This window comes from Poecilia reticulata, chromosome 1, assembly GCF_904066995.2.
Source record: "Poecilia reticulata chromosome 1, P_reticulata-male-v2, whole genome shotgun sequence".
NCBI lineage: Eukaryota > Metazoa > Chordata > Actinopteri > Cyprinodontiformes > Poeciliidae > Poecilia > Poecilia reticulata.
In genome coordinates, this window is record NC_088830.1 from 11,533,895 (window position 1) to 11,556,569 (window position 22,675).

At 41.0% G+C, this 22,675-nt stretch overlaps 2 protein-coding genes across 3 annotated transcripts; one reads left to right on the forward strand and one right to left on the reverse strand.

Moving 5' to 3' along the window:
* Positions 1–200: 200 nt before the first annotated feature.
* Positions 201–1,749, reverse strand: rasd2b (RASD family member 2b). Its single transcript, XM_008416690.3, has 2 exons — positions 1,023–1,749; positions 201–858 (listed from the first exon to the last, which is right to left on the reverse strand). Exons 1-2 carry the CDS (start codon positions 1,606–1,608, stop codon positions 317–319), a joined length of 1,128 nt encoding a protein of 375 aa, XP_008414912.2. The 5' UTR covers positions 1,609–1,749; the 3' UTR covers positions 201–316.
* Positions 1,750–2,704: 955 nt separating this feature from the next.
* On the forward strand, positions 2,705–22,627 carry mycbpap (mycbp associated protein). Of its 2 annotated transcripts, XM_008415525.3 has the most exons (19): positions 2,705–2,888; positions 3,883–3,993; positions 4,070–4,193; positions 4,291–4,391; positions 4,499–4,661; positions 4,772–4,887; positions 4,972–5,122; positions 5,267–5,385; positions 8,125–8,252; positions 8,820–8,934; positions 9,762–9,954; positions 10,096–10,283; positions 10,398–10,544; positions 12,416–12,514; positions 12,669–12,796; positions 12,908–13,002; positions 18,374–18,492; positions 20,286–20,435; positions 22,449–22,627. In XM_008415525.3, exons 2-19 carry the CDS (start codon positions 3,904–3,906, stop codon positions 22,542–22,544), a joined length of 2,322 nt encoding a protein of 773 aa, XP_008413747.2. In that variant the 5' UTR covers positions 2,705–2,888; positions 3,883–3,903; the 3' UTR covers positions 22,545–22,627. The 2 variants fall into 2 exon arrangements, with proteins under 2 accessions (XP_008413747.2, XP_017163042.2); XM_017307553.2 differs by lacking the exon at positions 3,883–3,993.
* Positions 22,628–22,675: the final 48 nt, after the last annotated feature.

Sequence of the window (22,675 nt, forward strand, 5' to 3'; positions counted from 1 at the left end):
AAGTTCCTGAGTCAACATCCTCCCACAGTGTCCTTCTAGATAGATAGATAGATAGATAGATAGATAGATAGATAGATAGATAGATAGATAGATAGATAGATAGATAGATAGATAGATAGATAGATAGATAGATAGATAGATAGATAGATAGATAGATAGATAGATAGATAGATGTCTTTGTCAAAAGATAATAAACACGCTTTATTTTATTTAAAAATAATATATATATTTATTTTAAAAATCCAAGTCAAATGATTTATTGACATTTCTTCGAGAATAAAAGTGCTCATGCGTTGTTTCAGTCGCTCTCAGTCCGTCACTGAATTTGACATTTCTCCAGTCCTTGGCCCGGTTTTGTTCCCTTACGTGGCCCGAGGATCTGCCGAAGATCAGTGGTGAAGCTCGGCCGACGGGCCAGTGGGTACAGGGTGCCGCAGGGGTCATCTCGCCTCGCCACCCTTCCTCCCTTCCACGCCGCCCGGTCCGTCCGCATGGCCTGGTACGAGCGGAGGGACACTTTGCGGTGCTGAAACGGACCCGTTTCCGTCGGAAGGCCGCCCCGCTTCGCCAGAGTCTCGAAGACTTTGTCGAGGTTGGTGCTGTCCTTCGCAGACGTTTCAAAATACGTGCAGTCACCACCGAGTGCTTTGAGCACTTCTGCGCGTGAAATCCCTCTCTGGGAGTCAAGGTCCGCTTTGTTGGCGCAGACCACAAGCGGGACCCGCGGCTGTGCGCAGTGCCCCGGCACCGAGGACTTGGTGAGTTTGGATTTAGCGGCCAAAATCTCCTCTCGCAGGTTGCACACCTCCTCGAAAGAGCTCCTGTCGTCGAGGCTGAAGACGAGTAGGAAAATATCTCCTGTAGAAATGACATAAAATAAAAATAAGCAATTCGAACTTGTTCAAGTTAATTTTACGCATCGTGCAGATAACAAATTGCGCACGCAGTTTTAACATTCACCCTAATTTGTCTGCAAGTTTCACATTGTTTAAGCTACTTTTGCGTACTGAGACAATGCGCACCAGTGAGTATGGAGAGACGTCGCTTGGCCGGGAAATCCCTCTCCCTGGACGCGTCCAGGATGTCTATTTGGTAGGTCTCCCCGCGGATGCAAAACAACTTCCTAAGGAAATCCTCAGAGGTCGGACTGTACTCCTCCACAAACCCGTCCCGGAGGTATCTTCTGAGGATGGCGGTCTTACCAACCCGTGGCGCACCGAGAACTACGATGCGTTTACAGTTCTGCGGCTTGGTGAGGTAAAGCGGGTCCGGTCGGTGCTCCAGACCGCTGCGACGGGTCGGGCCGGGGAAGACTAAAGCTGTCAGCTGATCCAAAGAGGATCTCTTGGCGGGATGGCTGCTCTTTGCGCCGCCTGTCTTCTTCTCCAGTTTCCACTGAGACGTGGCTACTTTAAGTAGACCTAAGCCCGCTTTGATTCCGGACGAACTCAGCTGCTGCGACGCGTGTTTGTACGCCAGCCAGACCTTGGAGAGACCAGAGCACTGTCCGTCATTGTTCTCCTGCAGGCGCGTTTCTTTTTCGGCACATTTGAGCTGGTGCCGCACAGTAACGGAGCTGGTCGGGGCGCCAGTGGAAATGCTTCCCATGGCGCTTCTTTTTTTTTTTTTTTTTTTTTTTGCGCAGCCGAAAAGCGGACAGAATCACAGATGAGGCTGGGATTCCTCAGCTCTCTGTGTGTTTGCTGATGTCAGCTCCCTTTATATACTCGCTCCTCAGCCCCGGGAGGGATTCGTCCACGTCATGCTGACAGGGGGAAAAAAAGGATAGCACTGAGCAGGGAGCAGGACTCAGCGTGAATGTGATGTACTGAAAGAATTGTCCTGTTTCTAACGTTAAGCTTTCTGTAAAAAGAAAAGAAAAACATATAATAAAATAACAGTTCTGTTATCTTACATTTACTTGAGCAACATTTTACCCCCAAAAAAGTACTTTTAGAAGTATTTTTACATTTTTACTTTTGCTTGAGTAACTTTATTACGAAGTAAACTTGAGTAAAATTGAGGAAGAGTAGTGGATACTCTGTTCACTGCGAGTAACTTGGCTGAATGACGAAGAAGCTCGTTTTAACCAAAAATTCACCTGACACACACACACACACGCACCTACTTGCAGTTTTGTTAAAGTTTCAAAAGTTTTATTTTGATAGAAATTGATTTGGGAAAAAATGCTTCTATTGCCTTACTTTGTTATTTTGTGATTATGTTATTTATATTGATTATTTTGATTTTGATCTTTAAAATGCTAAAAATTTCTCCATAACATTATATTTCCCTTTGTCTGTTGGTGTTTTTTTATATCTGTCGCATAACAAAGAATATATAATACTTAATTCATGGAATTTGTGTATTCACTCGTTTATAAGGATACAATTTAGATTGTAATTATGTCGTCAATTTATGGAATTAAAATAATCCCAAAATAAAATGTTGAAATTCGGAATTAAAATAGGTAAATGAATAAAAAGTGTCTTGGCCAATAAACATCAATCAATCAATCAATCAATCAATCAATCAATCAATCAATCAATCAATCAATCAATCAATCAATGTTGTCGACCTACAATAAAAATAAATTTTACTTTATAATTTTATACCTTTCATAATTTAAAGTGCTGCTCTATCAGAAATTAAATAAAACAATAATAAAAACCTTTTTAAAGTGTCATAGTTGTTCCATTACAAAGAAAGAAACAAACACAGAGGGGGGAAAAAGAGAGGAAAAAAAGGAAGTTGCTGCCTGTCGTCATAGCAACGCTATAAGCTACCTGTAGCTAAGCAAAGCTAACCGCCGCGCTGACTCTACAAGGTAAACCACTGAACTTCAGCTGCAGCGGAGTCACCGAGCAGAACAGAACCGGGACCTTTCGGTAGGTCCGGTCAGCACCAGCTCCTCGTTTTACAGTCTCGGTTCTGCTTTGTTTAATCTCCGCAGTACTTAACTGGTGTGTCGACGCTTGGAGTACCAATAGACATAACTTGAGTTAGCTAAAGGGAGGTTGGTTTGAAAGGCTGCGAAACGGAAAGGATGGCCTGGGTCTGACCCCTTTTGTCTGCTATAATTTAATAAATGCTCTTAATGGCGTTCCTTATTACAGAGGGACGTAATGACTCTTGTAACGATGGAAGGGAAGAAACAGAAAAGATGTTTGCTTGAAACTGGGTCAGTGTCAAAAGCGTTTGTTAATTATGTAAGTTTGTGATTATGTAATATCACAAGATTTTCGTTTTGAGACAAAGCCAGCCTACACAAGCTGAGAGAAAAACAGGCACACAAATAAGAAGCTCTGGCAAAAGTTCTGATGGCTTTGGAAATATTTTTAGTATACAGGTACGGACTTACAAGGGCATTGGGCCTTGGGGCTGGAGTCAGTTTTGGTGCTCAATCTACTGGAAAAATTATTTTACTAGTTCGATTAACATGTTATCCTGTACATCAACAGGTATGAATTGATGCAGTGTATGTTTTAAACATCTCCAAACAGTAACTCCACGTTTTTCCCAAAGAAATCAACTGTAGCTTCATAATTTTCAATGGCTTGGAACATCATACTATGACCCAACTTTGCTTTAAATCGCTGCAACTTCCTCCCTGACCTGTCTGCTTTTTGATATTTAAAGACGCTTTTTGCCCTCTAATGTTCTCTGGGAACCTCTGAGGCCTTTACAGAATAGCTGGATTTGTAATGAGGTTAAATTACTTCCCAACTGTTCACTTTCAATAACACATATTGAAATTCCTAAACTTAAAAAGAAGTTTATGAATTCTTTTCAAGATCTTGCCTGAGTTCTGTGGGGCTAAACATCGAGCAAACAGCTACAGAAGGTATTATAAAGTATGTACACAGATTTTCATTGTTCTAGGATTTATTCCAGAAGGTAAAAATGCAGAAAGAATCGTCCAGATCAGGTGATCCAGATCCCACGAATACAGCCGGGAATTCCAGGTCTTCTTGTCCGCAATGCAACGAGCAGGTGGATTTCAGCAGTACCGTCTAGTACTTTAAAACAGTTTTACGGTTTAGCGACCTAATTTGTTATGTGATTGCAGTTTCTCAAACCAAAGCCTCCAAAAAGTCATCCAAACCCAGAGCGAGGAGAAGTGCTAAACGAAGACGGAAATGCCACGGAAGCGGCTCCTCCATCGCAAGAGTCTCAGCACTTGGACATCTCAGGTTCTCCAGCAAAAAAATGTTTAAGTTAATGTTTAAGCCCATATTTTTAGGCTCTAGGGTATAGTTCTTTTTCCCTCATAATTCTGTCCTTCTGCAGAATACCTTCGATTTGACGAGCATGGGATGATTCTTCCGCACTGCATCCTTGGCAGCTTAGATGATTTTCGAGCGTATTTGGAGGCCAGGGGGGAGAAACATGTAACTTCAGAACACTTTTATTATTATTATTATTTATTTAATTTTTTTCTGCATTTGTTTAACTACAAATCCACTGGGTTTTCTTCTTTTCTCCCCCTCCAAACAAGCTGTTAAAGCACTTTCCAAAGCCTTTGAGAGATCCCGTATCTGAAGCCACGATGAGGCCTCGCACAGACAGCAGCTGTGGAGAGATTTCACACCAGAGTAATGCGCTTCAGAACTGGAATAAACACATGTCATATCGCAGACGGAATCAGAAAGAATTGTCTGGTGAGGTTCTTGAGAACTTTGCGTCGGTAGTTCTACCTTTGAAGAAGAGCGAACATGTTTCTCGACTGGAAAGACGAGGAAAGTGAAGTCTGTATATTTGCTCTTGTAAGACTCAATCAACTTGCCTGTGGAAAACCTGCTGATGAATCAGGACAAGCATCTCAGAGAGACAAAGGAGCAGAAGGAAATTCTAAATCAAGCCATGCCGCTCGCCTACTCTGGATACGTATGACACGCGTTTGATTTTACCGGCCTGCCAGGTTTCCATCCCTTCACTTTTTTTACGCCTGCGTCTCTTTCTCTTTGGAAGGGATATACTGTGGGCGGCGAGTTTTGGAACCTCCCGCATCGTCTCGGCGATGAAATGAGCGGTATCGCGACCACGCTGACTCAGACCGAGCGAGGCCTAAAGAGACCCATCACACACGTGGGACACCCAGGCACCATACACAGGGAAATGGGTAAACATACTTTCATCCCTTTAGCCTTGTTATGGAACTCTTTAATGGTCGAATTGGAGCAAATAGAAGCCCTAACAATTTAAGCCCATACAGAATCTTTTTTTTTCTACCGCCTCCTTTTGGGGGATATTTTTCATCTTTCAGGAATCATTTCTACTGAGATCGAGCGTCCAGCTACTCGACCTTGGGCTCAGAGTGCTTACCTGCAATGCAAGACGCAGGAGCTTGAACACATTGTGGACGACTTTGACATAAAAAATCTAGTAAGACATTTTTTCTGTTCTCGGTTACCAATGAAAACAATTACAACCTAAAGCAAATTTTTTTAATTAAACATGTCGTATACAAAGCCCAGATAATTGTATGCGACAGTTGACTTAATGTCAAAAATGGAGCTGTGTGTTATGACTTAAAAAATTATGGATTGAACTAAAGGCGATAATAACTTTATGTTTTCTTTTGCCACAACTGATTTCAGTTTTTAAGGTGACCCCAGAGTTAAAATTCACACATGAACCCACACATAACTGAACAGGTATCCCTATTTGTCGCCATGATAAATCTGGTTCAATATTCTCTAGCAAACCAGCGGTGAGAGAATGACCAATTTGGATGCCTGCTTCTGCTTGCAGCCATCTTAAACTAATTCAGATTTCAAATAAAGTGAAGCGTGAGCCTATTCCTTTCAGGACGCTTTTAGCTAACCAATTTACCTGATTCGGAAAATTTCAGTTGCCAGTTATTGCTTTATAAAAAGTTTTGTTTGTTTCCTAATTTGGTTTGGCTTTTAGGCATGTGTGAGAACCCTGACGTTAGAGTAGTAAATCACACAGGCACAAACAGAACATCCATCATTTCTACAGGTCAGTCCTTTAAGGTTGGACACTTTAAACTTCTGCGAAGCAACAGAGAAAACTTTTCTAATACATTTTATACAGTCGACTGACATGTCATGCTATTTATTTAGTGTCTTTATTAATTTTTTTATTACTTTTTTCAAATTCAGAAGTCAGCGCCCATAGGATTACGCTGCAATTTAAATATTTTGGGAAAGACAGTTTCATCAGTATTAACATTGTAGAAGTATATGTAAACATGTTTGACCAAAGCCAAAGAAAGCAATCCATACAAATTAGGTGCAAACTTTTGACTTTGAAGAAAGACAATAAAAATCTGTCATTATTCTGGGATTTAGTAAATAGAAATACTTTAATCAATCATTTTGAGCTTCGGTTTTACAAAATCAATATGATAGGTTCTTTTTCAAGTGTTTGAGTTTATTTTTCCAAACAGTCCATAGATTTAGAAGTTAAAGTTACCTGAGATATTTATTTCCCTAAATACATCATTTCCCACACGATGTGCATAAAGCAATGTACTTCATAGCTGCTGATGGTCTGATTTTATTATTACAGAAACAACTAATGGTGGAGCACTCGGCTCTGTGAAGTGCTCACACCCCCACAGGCTGCCTCATTCGCTTTCTTTGCCGACAGGCTTCGATCGTTCTGTTCCAGGGCTCTCTGCAGAGAAAACAAGCTCCAGAACGCCAACAACGCAGAGCGTCCTTGCGCATTCACACAAGTTCACGTAACCTTGTAGGCTCACGGGGAATAAACACACTCCCACTCAACTACAAAAAAAATTAGCAAAGTGCTGCAATTATGCAGCTATTATTGCCTGTTAAAAGTACATCTAGTGCATAAGGCCTGCTAAAATGATTAAAGGCGCATGAAAACAGCAATTAGGGCTCACGCACAAACAAATTTAGAGCGAGCACGGTTATGAAATCTAGAGTGAGCCAAAGGTAGCGTGGCTGCAGTCTGTTGGGCAGCAGAGTCTGACTTTATGCTCTGCCTGCATTGCAATGAGTCCATCAGCAGCAGTGGCCAGGTCTGAGGCGGTACAAATGTACCTCTATGCGCTGACGGTTCCCACTTAATCCTATTAACACCCTTAATAACAGATGTTGATGGTGGCAGTGTTTATTCACATTACCTCCATTTTTTTTAAATGATCTCAGCTGGTGTCTCTCCTCCGTGTTGTCTGGGACGGGTGCAGTGTGTTCTGTTGGGCCGGTGGCTAATGTGATGTTTGGGATTTGGGACAGATCGTCTGGTCCACAGCTGGCTTGGCTCGGTGACATACTTCTGGCTTGGATTTTACTTGACAGCGGTTATCCCTGTTGCTGGGGCACCTTTTCCTACCGCTCAATCAAGCTTGGAGACAGAGCTTCTGCTCATACCAGCTGATTCAGCTTTGACCTTTTGCGACCTATCCTCCTTGTGAAGGTGTCGATGACTTCTGGTGCACACCTGCCAAGTCAGCAGTCTTCCCCGTAACTGTGTAGCCGACCGACGCAGAGCGAGAGACTGTTCGTAACCTTTGCAGGTGCTTTGAGTTAATTAGCTGATTAGAGTGTGACGCCACGGGGTTTCCAATAATGACCTTTTCACAGTATTCTAATTTTATGAGACGCTGAATTTTGAGTTTTCATTATGTTCTTGCTGAGTCACAATCATCAAAATTACATGAAGAAAAGACTTGGAATATATCACTCTGTGTGTGATGCTTCTATATATGAGTTTCACTTTCTGAGATGACTAGCAAGAAATATTGCAGCTTCACACAATATAATTTTTTTTTAAGATGCACGAGTTTGCGTGTGATTAAATCGGTAGAGTTTCACTCTTTGACTAAGTTACAGAAATAAATTAACTTTTTGTGATATGTTACGACACGTCTATAAACCCGGCCCGTGGGACCACTCCAATTGGATCTAAAGCCATCAGTGGGAAAACGCACATAAACGATCCATTAGTAATTTCCTAGAAACAAGAGGTGTGTCCCAGAATTTAGATTTTCTTTAGGAATTGTGTGACCGATCAGAGGCGAGCAGTTAAATGTGAGTGGTCCTCATGTTGTGGCTCATCAGGACAAGTGATATCCTTTGATTTGAAGTAAACAAGGGAAACAACAACTTCATGGGACAATGTTTGCAGGATATGAGTCAACTGGAGGTGATAGGTACCGGAAAGCCACACACTTCCTTGTTGGAGCGCCAGGATCTCTTACTGCAGAATGAGGAAGAGGAGAAGAAGAAAAACGTTGTTATGGAGCATGAGAAATTGTAAGAAAAAAAGTAGCTCTTATCTCTTTTGTTGAGGAAAAAAAATGCTGCCAGTGTTGGTGTTTTTTTTTTTTTTTTTTATAAACAGCACATTTTTTCTTTATAATTCAGGTAAATATGTATAAATATGTAATGATGGCAACAAGTGCTCTGCATTTGGTTTGTTTTTCATTAACTATTTCTCAATGTTGGGATAATGTCTTAAGATAAGACAGTTTTTTTTGCACAGTGTCACACCTCATCAATGCCACACTTTAGTTTTTCTGTCCTTTCCACCATAATCAGTTCAGCTTATTCATGTTGCTCCGTTTCACCGCAAATATTATTTTAAGGCACACAGGACAAAGTGGTCCAGTTGATAACCAGAAATATATCAGATCAAGTCAGTACAATTCACAGATATAAATATACAGTTATTTATATAAAAAATGTGATTATTATTATTTTTTTTACAACTGATTATTATTTTAGCCAATAGTTAATTATTGACTAATTATTTGCACTAAAGCATCTCTACTAGGCTGAGGACTGGATATTGAAGTGGCCTGGCATTCTCATGTTGTTTAGTGACAGAGACTCACTGGAGGAAACTGATGACGATCAAGTCCAGGCTTTGCCCTATCCTGCTTTGAGGATTAACGGTCAGCTTGCTGAATGGACTGGGCACCCAACGTCTGATAAGGTACTGACATTATTTTTTTCACATTCTCTGGTAAAAAACGTGATATCTCTTAAGAGATAAAAAAACATTTTTTGGGACAAAATGCTTCTGGTTTGGTTTTTAGGCACGTGTGAGAAGCACATGCCTAAAAACCAAAGAAGAAAACGCAAAGTCAACACCTTAAATTCTACTCTTCCTGCCTTTTCAGCCATCAGTGAAGCATCGCAGACAGGTGTCGTTTTTCACTGAATAGCTTCACAATGGAAATAAATGCTACCTTTGAGCATCTCAAGCCATCTAAGGCCTGCAACCTTTACAATCCAAAGAGCCATTTTTGCCGCTAGTCCAGCGAAACAAAACTTGTTTAGAGCCACAAATGTTACGTGACCTAAGGGGAAATGACACATATCTACTAGGATTTTTGCTGTTATTTTGAAAGAAACTGTTTTATTTCTATTTTTAGCTTTTTGAAATAGAGAAAAACATAAAAAAAATGGATAGATACGCTCCATGGAATACATGTGGAAATAATGTAGAAAAGAAAGTAATTTAAACTTAAAAACAAGAAAATCTATGTTAAAAAATGTCTCCTGTTCTGGAAATGCAATGCAATTATTCCATGACACAAGAGTAACGGCTACTAAAAACCTACATTTGTTATTTGTTATTAAAAACATTAGTCGGCTCTGTTTCATTTTGTAGGCAAAGGCAATGATGGACTTTTATCGAAAATGTTATTGATTAAGAACATCAATAACAGTGTCACACCTGTTATTGATGACATGCAGAGAGCATTGTCTGCTCTCTGCATGTCATGTCTTTGTGTTTTCTTCCACTGGATCGATTAGGGAGAAGTTGGAATCAGTACCTCTGTGCTGTTCAAAACCCAGACCGGGGAAATTGTCTCAACAGAAATGGAGCTGCGCAACGAAGGCAACACCGTCATCTTTTACAGCTGGAAGAAGCTTCCGAGACAACTAAGTCTGTCTCACCTGTACCAGCAGAAGGACCGTGTGCGCTTCTACTTCAGATCCTCCTCTGGTACAGACTCACAAACGCGATGGAACACCTGCCGCTGCTGTTTGTGCGTCATGTATCTGTCCATGTGTCAGCCCTTGTCACGTTACCAACACTCAGCCTTTTGCATTTTTATTTTTTTTTTGAATTTTCACTTTAACTCAGGTGTGATTCATCCCAGCGAAACCCAGCAGGTGGAGTTCATATTTAAGTCAGAGGAGCAAGGTCTCTGGACTGAAATCTGGCAACTCAACACCAACCCTTTGTTGTTGCGAGGAGCCTCGATTCAGATCAGGCTGAGGGGGGTGGCCATCAAACTGGACGAAACTGCAGATCAGAGGAGCTTCTTAGAGGTGACTTCACCAGCACAGTGTGTTTCAGAAAGGAACCAGAAAGTAATTTCCGTTCATAGAAAAGTGCACTTTTGTGGATTCATCTTGTTTTGTGTGTATGTGTGTGTTTAACAGAATAAGCTGGAAAAGATTGTTGTGGAAAAGTACTGCCGATCGATGTTGAACAGCCTTGTCAGGGCCATCTACGTCCCTGAAAGGCCCAAGTCACCTCCGGAGCTTTACCTCACTGAAGAACAGCTGTTCCAGAACAAAAACCCCAGGGTACATTACCTCCTGGAGAAAGCCTCCTACTTTATTTATTTTTCTCAGATTTACTGACTCTCTTGTATTTTATTGTTACAACTTTATTCTCGTATGCTTTTCCTCGCCTACAAAAAGCATCTGGTTAACGCTGACATATTCCTGTCTTAATGTTTGACATCGTTTAAAGTGACTGATTTTCTGAAGCAGACATGGCTTTTAAACACATTTCAGAAGTTTTCTGTAATTTGGAGGTCAGGACTATTTCAAAAACATAATGTCAGCGTCCTTTATTATTATTTTTAGAAATAATGTCAATGTATTTGGCTTGTTCTCTTCTGACACTCATCTGTGTTCAAGCGTTGCTCAATCAGCTGTTGGTTTTACATCCATTTAAACTTTTTTTAATATAGTGGACCTTCTTCGTTATTTAACCCACCTCGCAGAATGCACCTGGTGTACTACTACCATCACTAACTTTTAATTTGATGTCGGCAGATACTAATTAAGTGTTTCAACCATTTTATCCAAACTGCACATTCAAAACGGTTGTTTACTATGGATAAAGGTGTCTTAGCATAATCTTCTGGAACACCTTTTAAAAGTACTGGCCATGACGCTGTTGAAAATTGTTAGAATGAAATGAATACGGACCAAATATAACTTTGTGGTTAAGCTTGAACACTCCAAAACACATCTTTGTAGGTCATCGCCACAACACGTGGATGTGGCCCTGCACCAAACCGCTACCTTCGTTGTGGTAGTTTTGATGTTGTGGTGACTGAGCTGCTTGCCTGTTTTAATCCTCGACACCGTGACACATGTCATTTAAAGCGCGTCGGTCATTTCTTCTAATCCCTTTCAGCTCAGTCCTGACGTGTCGTAGGTTTTTCTTTGACAGTGTCGATGGCAGATCCCTAGTCACAGCTCGTGAGTCAGTGTGAGATGACCCAGTAATGGATCCATTCATCGTGCACTCCGCCTGCCGAAGGCGTGAGAGCTGTCAGCCCATCATGTCCGTTCTTCCTAAGCAGAGCCGTTATTAGAACTCCTATTCATCTTAGCTCACTTTGGGACGAGCTAATTATTTATTATTGATTACAAAGGAGAATGGCTTTAAATGAAATTTTATCCATGTGAGTGGGAAAAAAACCCCACCACCACTTAGAAGTGTGTTAATCAGTTTTGTTAGTTTCTTTTAAGAAGGTCTTTGAACTGCAGCCAAACTTTTAGCTGAAAGCATTACCTCTTTTCTCTTCTATAGTTGAGATAAATGACGCGTTTCTCGTAAAATAGCCAGAGCTATCTTCTGCAAGTCTTTGGAATTGCCTGCTGCTAATGAGTGAACTGGAATAAAAAAAGAATGTTGAATATTTTTTTTTATTTTCAACACATTTTAAAAGATGTATACATTTATATGTTTTATTTATAAACTGAAATTTTGTTATTTTACATATCCATATGTTTTAAAATTCCAGAAAACCTTTCATCAAGGATAATGTTCTTTTCCTCAAACACTGGTGATGCTGTCTTTCACATTAAAAACTGGAGTTCAATATAAAATGTTTGTTTCTTTTCTGTTTACTCATAAATTCAGTGTCTTTAATGAGATGTTAGAATTCTAGTTCGATATTTACTTTATTAGGTTATAATTGTGTGACTATAGAAACCATTACCTGTTTTTTTTTATTCATATCTACAAACTTTTACTGTTCTGAAAATATTTTTCCCTCTTATTAAAATATGTGTATTTACTTTATTTCTTTATTTTCCTTTAGGGATTGTATCATAAATCTGGTAATGTTATAGGTCAAAGCTGTGCAGAAACAGAGAAAATGTAAAAGTAAACTCTTGAAAGTATTGTTAAATTTATTCCATTGTTATGGTTTTAGTTGCAGTACCATTACCAGCCAGTAGGGGCCCTAAAGACACTGTGGCAACAGGTGAATCCGAAGGGCAGCTGGGATCTCTCTTTTAACACTCTTCGACAGGTAATGCGAACACGACGCTTCGAGGTAACTGCTTTGAGCAAACGTAGATCATGTTGCAGCACATCACAGAACAAAAGTAAGACATAAACAGGTGTATGTCATCTATAATACCTGTATAATATTCTGGTTTTATCCTCCTGTTGTGATTCTGCAGGCTGTATTGTCTCTGCCTGATGAGGATCCTATGAAAGAAGAGAGCATTTCCCAGCTCAAGTCTCTGCATCTGCAACTTTGTGATCCTCCCGCTAGAAGACACCACCTTCTAACACCGGCAATTATAGGGTAATAGTACATAGTACAATACACAAGCATGCACTATGCAGGTTCTGTTTTTACATGTATGTTCTGCTCCTACAAATTGTTTGTGGCGGTGGTGTTTGGTGCCCTCTGCAGGCGACAATTGTGGATAAACCTTCTGGACTTAATGGGAACTGAAGCCTGCAGGCTCAGAGCTGCGATGGGCCTTCCAGAGAAAGATACTTGGTCTGGTAGGAGGCATGAACTCATAATCTCAGCTCATTGTGACACTCAGCTCTACGACAAAACTACATTATCTTACACTCACGGTGCTATTTCTACAATCCCTTATAGGGTTTTATTTTGAATCAAGGTAGGGCTGAAACAGTTCATTGGATTAATTGTGATGAAATGATTATTGAAATAATTGTCAGCTAGTTCAGTAATTGAATAACTGGAGCGTACAGACTCTGAAACATGTCACTTGGTGAAAGAACAACACCCCTCAGAGTAGTAAGTTAGCCAAAATTGTGCAAAAATATGTATACATTTTGTAGATAAGATAAAAATCCTTCTTTGTCTGGAATTATCTTCTACCCAGAACTCTTCGAGTGGGATAGTTTTACTTTCACCTGGTTTAATTTTTTTAAAGAAATCTTCTATTAGACGCCGTTCGCTATTCAACTATTGATGAAAAAATATTAAATAGGTTCAAGTAAAGAAGTAATTCTTTCAGTTGCAGATGATTACTTTGCTACAAATGATCAAGAATACACTAAACGAATACAATGTTATTGCATTCTAGACAACAAAATGTTTATTTTCTTATTTAAAAAAATAAATTAAAGTTAATTATTTGTTTATTTGCATTTTTATTGCATTTAATATACTGCTCAAAATAAGCTTATGTGGTTAAATGAGAAATCTGTAGAATATGCCCATTTCTCTATCTTATTACTCGAGAACGATGACAAATAATCGCTTACTAAAATAATCGTTAGCTGCAGCCCTAAATCAAAGTCGAAATACAAAATATTTTATAAATACTGTTCACAAAAGACAAGCCCTTACGTTAAAAGATGAGGAAATCTCTACGTGACATGATAAAAACATAAAAAAACAAACTGATAGAGAAACAGCCTAAACATTTAGCTCAGTTAGCCTAACAGCATGAACAATGTCATAAAAACACTGTCAAAGTTCTGGATGGTTGTGAAAAGCTCCAAAGGGCCAGAACAACAAATTAAACTGGATAAAGTGTCTGCTGTTGCTTATATGTTCAAAATATAGATTTAACTATTTCATTTATTCAGTCATTCATAAATGACACTTTTTAACTGGCAATCAAGATTGATGAGCCATAAAACCAGACGCTGACTGTTAAAAGATTATAAAAAGAAAGATCTGATAACTGAAATAACTAAAACACCAATATATTTTAACTGCTTATGGCATACTATATCAAGCACAATATTATGTATATATATATATATATATATATATATATATATATATATATATATATATATATATATATATATATTATATATATATATATATATATATATATATATATATATATATATATATATATATATATATATATATATATATATATATATATATATAGCTGACTGTATAGCTCAATAGGTAAGTCACCAGTCTTCCACCCGGGAGACCCGGGTTCGAGGCCAGGCTGGGGGCTGGGGCAAAGAGTTACAACGGTGACATTGAGCTGTCAGTGTGGGTCCTTAGGCAAGACCCTTGGAGCTATATAGCCTACCTCATACCATGAGAGACACAAATAAGCACGACATGCCGGCTCAGACGTCGCCCGGTCAAACAAGGTCTGCGTCAGGTGCTGGGGAACCAGAGCACCCTGATGAAAAGTGGGCTACTGGAACAAGACGGAAATGGGCGAGAGGTGAAAACATGGATCTGTTGGAATGCTACTACTCAAGTAATCCTAGTCAGAGGGGCTACATGCAAAGACTGTGGGAGGAATGGTTAGTTCGACATCCCCAGTCAACACTAACTGCCAAACAACTAGTAGCTCAGTGTTCCAACATCCGCAAACGGCAACTGCTGTCACAACTTGAGATTGACGAGGTACGACACAAGTGCTACGGGAAGGAGCCAGGATGCCAGGTCAGAAGGGAGTCAACTACAACTCCCCACCCAGAGACTGGGTATGTAGCCCCAGTAATGAATGAACCATCTGAGCTGAACGAGGCAGCAACTGACCTGAGAGAGAGAATCATGGCCCGAATGAACACCAGACGACCCCGATGCCAATTACAACGGCTCAGTGAAGTACCATCAGAAAGTCTCATTGAAGATGTGAATGCAGCATTGAGAACGATCCCTACCAACACCATAACAGAAACCAATGAGCTGATATACAACTCAGCATCAGTGATCCTTGAGATGCTTGGTTATAAGAGCAACCATGAGACCCAATACCCACCATGGAAAAGACGGTTAGAGGCTAAGATCAAGATCACACGGAGGGAAGTGAGTCAACTGTCAGAGCTCCAAAGGGGTGCAATGAAAAGATCAGTACCCAAGAAGTACAGCCAGATGCCCATACCTGAAGCACTCGAAACTGCCAAACAAAGGCTCCAAGCCTTGGCCAGCCGCCTAAAGAGGTACACGAGAGAGAATGAAGCCAGGAGGATTAACCGGCTCTTCGCCACCCAACCAGCCAAAGTGTACTCTCAATGGCAGGGTAATAACAACAGAGCAGACCCACCCAGGCTGGAGACTGAACAATACTGGAAAGGCATATGGGAAAGGGAGGCATCCCACAACAGCAATGCACAGTGGCTAACCTCTCTACGAGAGGACCACAGCAACCTCCCGGAACAAGCCCCGGTAACCATCACTGTGGCAGATGTCCAAGACAGAGTCTCGGGTATGAAAAACTGGACAGCACCAGGACCTGACATGATCCATGCCTACTGGCTTAAGAAACTCACTGCCCTCCATGAGCGACTGGCAGCTCAACTGAACCAGCTGCTACAAAATGGGACTCACCCTGAATGGTTAACTGAAGGGCGCACAATCCTGATACAGAAGGATCCCTCGAAGGGTTCAGTCCCATCCAACTATCGGCCAATAACCTGTCTCTCTACAACATGGAAGCTCATGTCAGGCATCATAGCGGCTAAGATAAGCGGGCACATGGATAAATACATGAGCAAGGCACAGAAGGGCATAGGCATAAATAGCAGAGGAGCCAAACACCAACTCCTTGTAGACCACACAGTCGCCCGAGACTGCAAAACCCGACACACCAACCTGTGTACCGCTTGGATTGATTACAAGAAAGCCTATGACTCAATGCCACACACTTGGATCATTGAATGCTTAGAGATGTACAACATCAATAGGACTCTAAGAGCCTTCATTGCAAACTCGATGGGGCTGTGGAAAACCACCCTTGAAGCCAACTGCAAACCACTTGCACAAGTGTCCATCAAATGTGGCATATACCAAGGAGATGCTCTGTCCCCACTGCTGTTCTGCATAGGCCTGAACCCTCTCAGCCAAATCATCAACAAGACTGGCTACGGATACCGACTCAAGAATGGGGCCACGATCAGTCACCTCCTCTACATGGATGACATCAAGCTGTACGCCAAGAGCGAGCGAGACATCGACTCACTGATCCACACCACCAGGATCTACAGCACTGACATTGGGATGTCATTCGGACTAGAGAAGTGTGGTCGGATGGTTACAAAGAGAGGGAAGGTCGCCCACACAGAAGGGGTCTCACTCCCAGAAGGAACAATAGCAGACATAGAGCACAGCTACAAGTACCTGGGAATACCACAAGCAAATGGCAACCTCAATGAGGTCACAAGGAAAGGAGCCACAGCCAAATACCTCCAACGAATAAGGCAAGTCCTGAGAAGCCAGCTCAATGGCAAGAACAAGATCCGTGCAATAAACAGCTATGCCTTACCAGTAATCAGATACCCTGCCGGAATAATTAGCTGGCCAATGGAAGAGATGAAGGCCACGGATGTTAAGACTAGGAAGCTACTAACCATGCATGGAGGATTCCACCCCAAATCCAGCACCCTGAGACTGTACACGAGCCGTAAGGAAGGAGGCAGAGGACTAGTGAGTGTGAGAGCCACTGTCCAGGATGAAACATCCAAGATCCATAAATACATCAAGGACAAAGCCTCAACGGACGATGTGCTCAGCGAATGTCTCAGGCAATGGGGAACAGAAGACAAGGTGCTGGAAGTACCATCATGGGAGGACAAGCCCCTACATGGGATGTACCACCGACAAATAACTGAAGTGGCTGATGTCAGGAAAACCTACCAATGGCTGGAGAAAGCTGGACTCAAGGACAGCACAGAGGCTCTCATCCTGGCCGCCCAGGAACAGGCCCTAAACACCAGAGCAATAGAGGCTCAGATCTACCACACCAGAGAAGACCCAAGGTGTAGGTTGTGCAAGGAGGCCCCTGAGACAGTCCAGCACATAATAGCAGGGTGCAAGATGCTGGCAGGGAAATCGTACATGGAACGACATAACCAAGTGGCAGGCATAGTGTACAGGAACATCTGTGCAGAATATGGACTGGAAGCCCCGAGATCAAAGTGGGGAACACCCCCAAAAGTGGTGGAGAATGACCGAGCTAAGATCCTGTGGGACTTCCAGATCCAGACAGACAAGATGGTAATGGCGAACCAACCGGACATTGTGGTGGTGGATAAAGAACAGAGGAAAGCCGTTGTGGTGGATGTAGCAATACCAAGTGATTACAACATCAGGAAAAAGGAGCATGAGAAATTGGAGAAGTACCAGGGCCTCAGGGAGGAACTGGAAAAGACCTGGAAGGTGAAGACCACAGTGGTGCCTGTGGTCATCGGGGCCCTCGGGGCAGTCACCCCCAAACTGGAGCAGTGGCTACAACAGATCCCAGGAACAACATCAGACATCTCAGTCCAGAAATGTGCAGTTCTAGGCACAGCCAAGATACTGCGCAGAACCCTCAAGCTCCCAGGCCTCTGGTAGAGGACCCGAGCTCAGAGGATGAAACAGACCACCCGAGGAGGGTGAGAAGGGAATTTTTTTTTTTTTTTTTTTTTTATATATATATATATATATATATATATATATATATATATATATATATATATATATATATATATATATATATATATATATATATATATATATATATTTTTATATTTTGTTTTGTTTTTTTCATCAATAATATCATAATTACATATTTTCCTGCTATGATGAAGTGTTATTGTCTGTTACGATGGACTTCATTTGAAGGAATCAAATTTTCAAATCGAGAGCTGTAGTCCATTTTGCAAACTAAACAAAAAAAATTGTCTTGAAAAGTACAAGGAGGGATATTTATTTCTAATTTCATTTGTAGTTACTATTACATATTTTGATGTATCTAAACCGAGATAAAGCCAAATCAAACTATTAACCTTGGGTGGGGGGGAAAGTTAAAAGCTCCAATGCTACAAATTTTACTAAATTAGCTTCAATTTTAACAGCTGAACTATTTGTTTTGGACTTAGCATCGAATGAAACATTCTCCTGTTCAGGATTCCTGTTTTCTACGTTACGTCCTAGATGCGGGATCTCCGTTGCCCTCCGATGAAAGGAGAGAATCATTGACTGGAGCAGAGAAGAGAATAAAAATGAAAGAAATCGGCAGATCAGACTCCAAAGAGTATGACAGCTCCGTAGAGGTAAATGCACGTCGGTATCAGAGTGGCTCAGAAGAGGGGCCGTGTCTGTGTGTCGGCGAATGCCTTTGCAGCTCACTAACCGTCGCGAACAAAGAGACCGAGGAGATTTACAGTTGTTTTGCCGCAGAATCGAAAGCACTTTGGATTATAAGAGTGAATTAAACATTTTTGTAACCCACAAAACACAAAACACATCACTGAACCCAACAGTCGAACTGATCCGATCATGAGTCAGACTCCACTTTAACCAGGCTGTCAAGCCGTCATCCATTCATCTGCTAGCCTAGTGTTTTGTTACTACTGACTGCCGCCCCCACATAACCACACACTCGTCCTCAGAAAGGCACTCATCTGCAATATTCGTCTCTCTTCACTAGATCGTTAAAATTATTATTTTTTTTAGATTTGTCACTTCATCTGTTCCACGGCTTTGTGGTGAATCTTATCAATTTGCTCGTCTCTGTGATGGTGTGTGATGACAGGCAGAGTCTCGAAGTGATGATCTTCTTTTCTAAGTCAGTACATTTTTCCCAATAACAGAAAATAAAGGCTTTCTGCCAAGAGTTGTGTCCTTTTGCAGGGTTGTAGAAGTAACTTAGCAACACAGCGGCTGTTCAGTTTTAAATAAGAAGACTTGTTTGGACAAAATAATTACGCAACAGTCCCTTTTAACACTTTGCTATATTACAACTACAACTTCTGTGAATTTTATTAGGGGTGAATGCATTAGATCAAAACCAAGTAGAGCACTTATTCTCATATATTTCAGTTGAAAATCTAAAAACCGCCATATTTATAGCTCAGCCTCAGTCAGTCTTATATTATACGTGAACTTCTGCTGTAATATTTAACCACCTACATCCACATCAGTTGGGCTTTGACTTTCTAAAATGTGGATGTGCTTTGATCTAAACCTTTCTACGTGGAGCTTTGGCTGTATGTTTAGGGTCATTGTCCTGCTATAGGAACATAGACGTCTACACAAGTGCCTGAAACAGGTTTTCTTACAGAAATGCTTACGTGTCCCTGCTGAAAAAAAACATTAATCTCTCCACAGCATGGTGCTGCCACCACTATCTGATTTCAAAATGCTCAATTTTGGTCACATCAGACCAAGGCAACTTCTTCCACAGGTTTGCTGTGTCCCCTATAGGGATTGTTGCAAACATTAAATAAGTCTTCTTTTGGTGAAATATGCGTTGTGTGACTTTTTACATCTTCTTGATCCACTGGATGGTATGTAAAGTAAAGAATGAAAAAGTAGGTTTTCATACCACACTTTGACATTTTTTAATTCTTCAAATATATATATATACATATATACGATTTGTGGTTTTAACACAAAAAGATGAGAAGAATATAAGTGAATATTAATACCCCCTCACCCCCTTTCTCCAAATCCCCTTAATCACCATGAACTTCTTTTCTGACCCTCGACCTGTAACTTCTGCTCTAACTGCTCACTACTTATTATTCACCATCTTTGACATTTACCAGAAGATCGACGACGCAGCTTTATCTGTTCGTATTCTGCTGAGCAAATTTTCTTGTCTGTGTAAAGGTTGAGTGATTGGGTAAGGTACAGTTTATTACTCATAGGGCGCCATGGAAACAGAACATTTTGTGACAAATGTGCACCTGCTCTCAGACAGCATGCCAAGGTGTGAATTATTTGCACCTGTGCCACTCCAAGCCATCTTCGACAGATGCTCGCACAGCTACGCGCTAACATCTCTGTTTGCTCTGTAAATTGCAACTGTGTTTAACCGCAACTCGGCATAATCTTTCCACAGTTCTGCGTAACGAAGAGTAAAAGAACGGATCACGCAGGCAAGCGTTCCAAAGACAAACAATATAAGGAGTCTGAGTCGGACTTTAGTTTGCTGTTCGAAAACGCAGATGAAGAGACCCTCTTGATCTACAAAAGAGCTTTGCATAAAAAGGCAAGTTATGTTGTTTTGTTTTGTCACATACAGTGCATCACTGAGATTTTTTTTTTGTTTTTCTTCACTCTGAGACATTCCTGGGTCGGTCTCTAAAGTTCTGATGCTTGAACTGTCCATTAAAGTTTCCTTGACTACTACATGGGAGATAGGAGGTCAAGGGGTCACATAGATGCATCCTCCTGACCCTAGCCTGGTACCTGGGACAGCTGTAGTTCTCTTTAAAGTGTAACTAAACCTCCTGCGAAAGCTTAACCCCGCCCACAAAGAAATTCTGAAAACTCCACCAAAGTGGGTGGAGTCAAGAGATATTGAGGGGCGTGGCCAAGTGTTGGGATAAGCAGAGGGGTTTAATCGGGAGTGTGGTCAGGACGAGGGAAAGCGCTGTAGCCAACTTAGCGACTTGTTGCTTTATTTGGGAACTTTCAAGACCCTCTACCAACTTTTTATTTTCAGGAAAAACAACAAGCCCACAAATCTAGCAACTTTTTTGACATTGGCGCTAAGACATGAAGCACAAGTTCTTCGATTCCCTTTCCTTTCATAATGTTCGAAAACCAGAAACTGCAAAGAAAGTTATTTTGGACAAAAAAATGAAGGACACTTCCACAACCACCTGACAGATAGACCACAGTTGGTTGAGACCGAAGCGTTGTGCGACTAAGAGCATGCAGGAGGTTATGAGGTTTGAAGGAAGCGTTGTGTCTGAATGTCGAACAAAAAGCTACAGTGTGTACTCTACAGGGGACACATGGAACACTTTGTAGCACGTGTCAACATATCTTCAGTGTTCAGAAGAGCAAGGAGGAAATTCTGAGAATGATTTTTAAAAAAAACAGAAATTAGTCAAATGCTCCGTTCTTGGAGAGGAGATGGAGGCATTGGAGCACAACAACAAATATGTGGGTGTAGATATGAACAAAATGCAAGGTTGGAACGAGTTACGTTATAGTCTCTTGTTTTTGGAAGCGTATTTCGAAATCTTTCCAGAAAGACTTTGCACATATTTGAGAATCCTGTGGTGAAAATGCAAACTTTTTTCTAAATAGCCATCTGCTGGACTATTTGTGTCAGAGTGATTCCAAAAAAATAAATAAATAAAAACTCCTACTTAACTAAAGGGAAGAAAACACTAGGCTTGATAACAAGCCTCGTGTGCACACCCTATACTATACTGGGACCATGTAAGATCCACGGCAAAAAGATGCCATACAGCAGGTCATTCCTTGATCACTCTGCAGCATGGCCACCAGTAACACTCTGCAAACTGTTATAGACGGATTTATGCCTTTAGCGGAAAAAATAATTGAGGAAGAATTTCACTTGAGCATTTGTTTTCAATGGATTTCTCTGGTACATTCTCTCTAAGTTAATATCTGAGCTACATGCTAATTAGCTCTTATTACCATCCTTTAAACTCTTTCTTTATGATCAAAAACAGTAATTCTGGTCTTAAACTAGCCAGGCAAAAACCAGCCCCTATGTTGTGCCTCAGACAGAGGGTCTGGACCCTCAGCTATTGGGAAACGACTGCTTGCAGGAGGTGTGGACTCTGTTACAAAGTCTTCAATTTTGCCCAGTTACTAATGTTTGGCCATGACATAATTAGTCAGTTTGACGCTATGAAGCTTACCAAAAATTGCCTGGGCTGTAAACAACCACCCATTTGGAAGCGTACAGCCAACGCAGACTGAACCGACATTGCTAAGACTACAGGCAGACTACAATACAGAAAATCGATGTCATCAATCACAAGTCCTCCTTCTGTTTGCTGATTGGCCTGCTTGAAATTCTACCAGAGGAATCCGCTTCAATGGGAGAAAGCCCAGAGGGATCAGTGAAATGAGAAGAAGTGCCAGTAGCCGAGCTAGTCTTAAGCTAATCTTAAGATTTTCTTGATGAATTATTCAATTTCCCCCCATGTATTAAACAAAAGTCAAACAAAAGAGAAAAGTGAATGAATAATGTTTGAAAAGATGCTAAAATTAAGTCTCCATGTTGGTTTTCTGGCAGGTTTATATTTGGATGGAAGAACTTGTGTGCAATCTGTGTGACCTGATGGAAGACATTCAGGTGGGTGATGGACAGACCCCACACTGCTGCGCCTGAAAGGCAGGCTGGGTGTAACGAAAGAGGACCAAACAATCAGACGTTGCTTTTGTTGATGAATCAATAAAGTTTGTTTTACTGAACAGCGAGTATTTGAGTATTTGCTCACGCCTTCAGTCTCCCATCAGTGG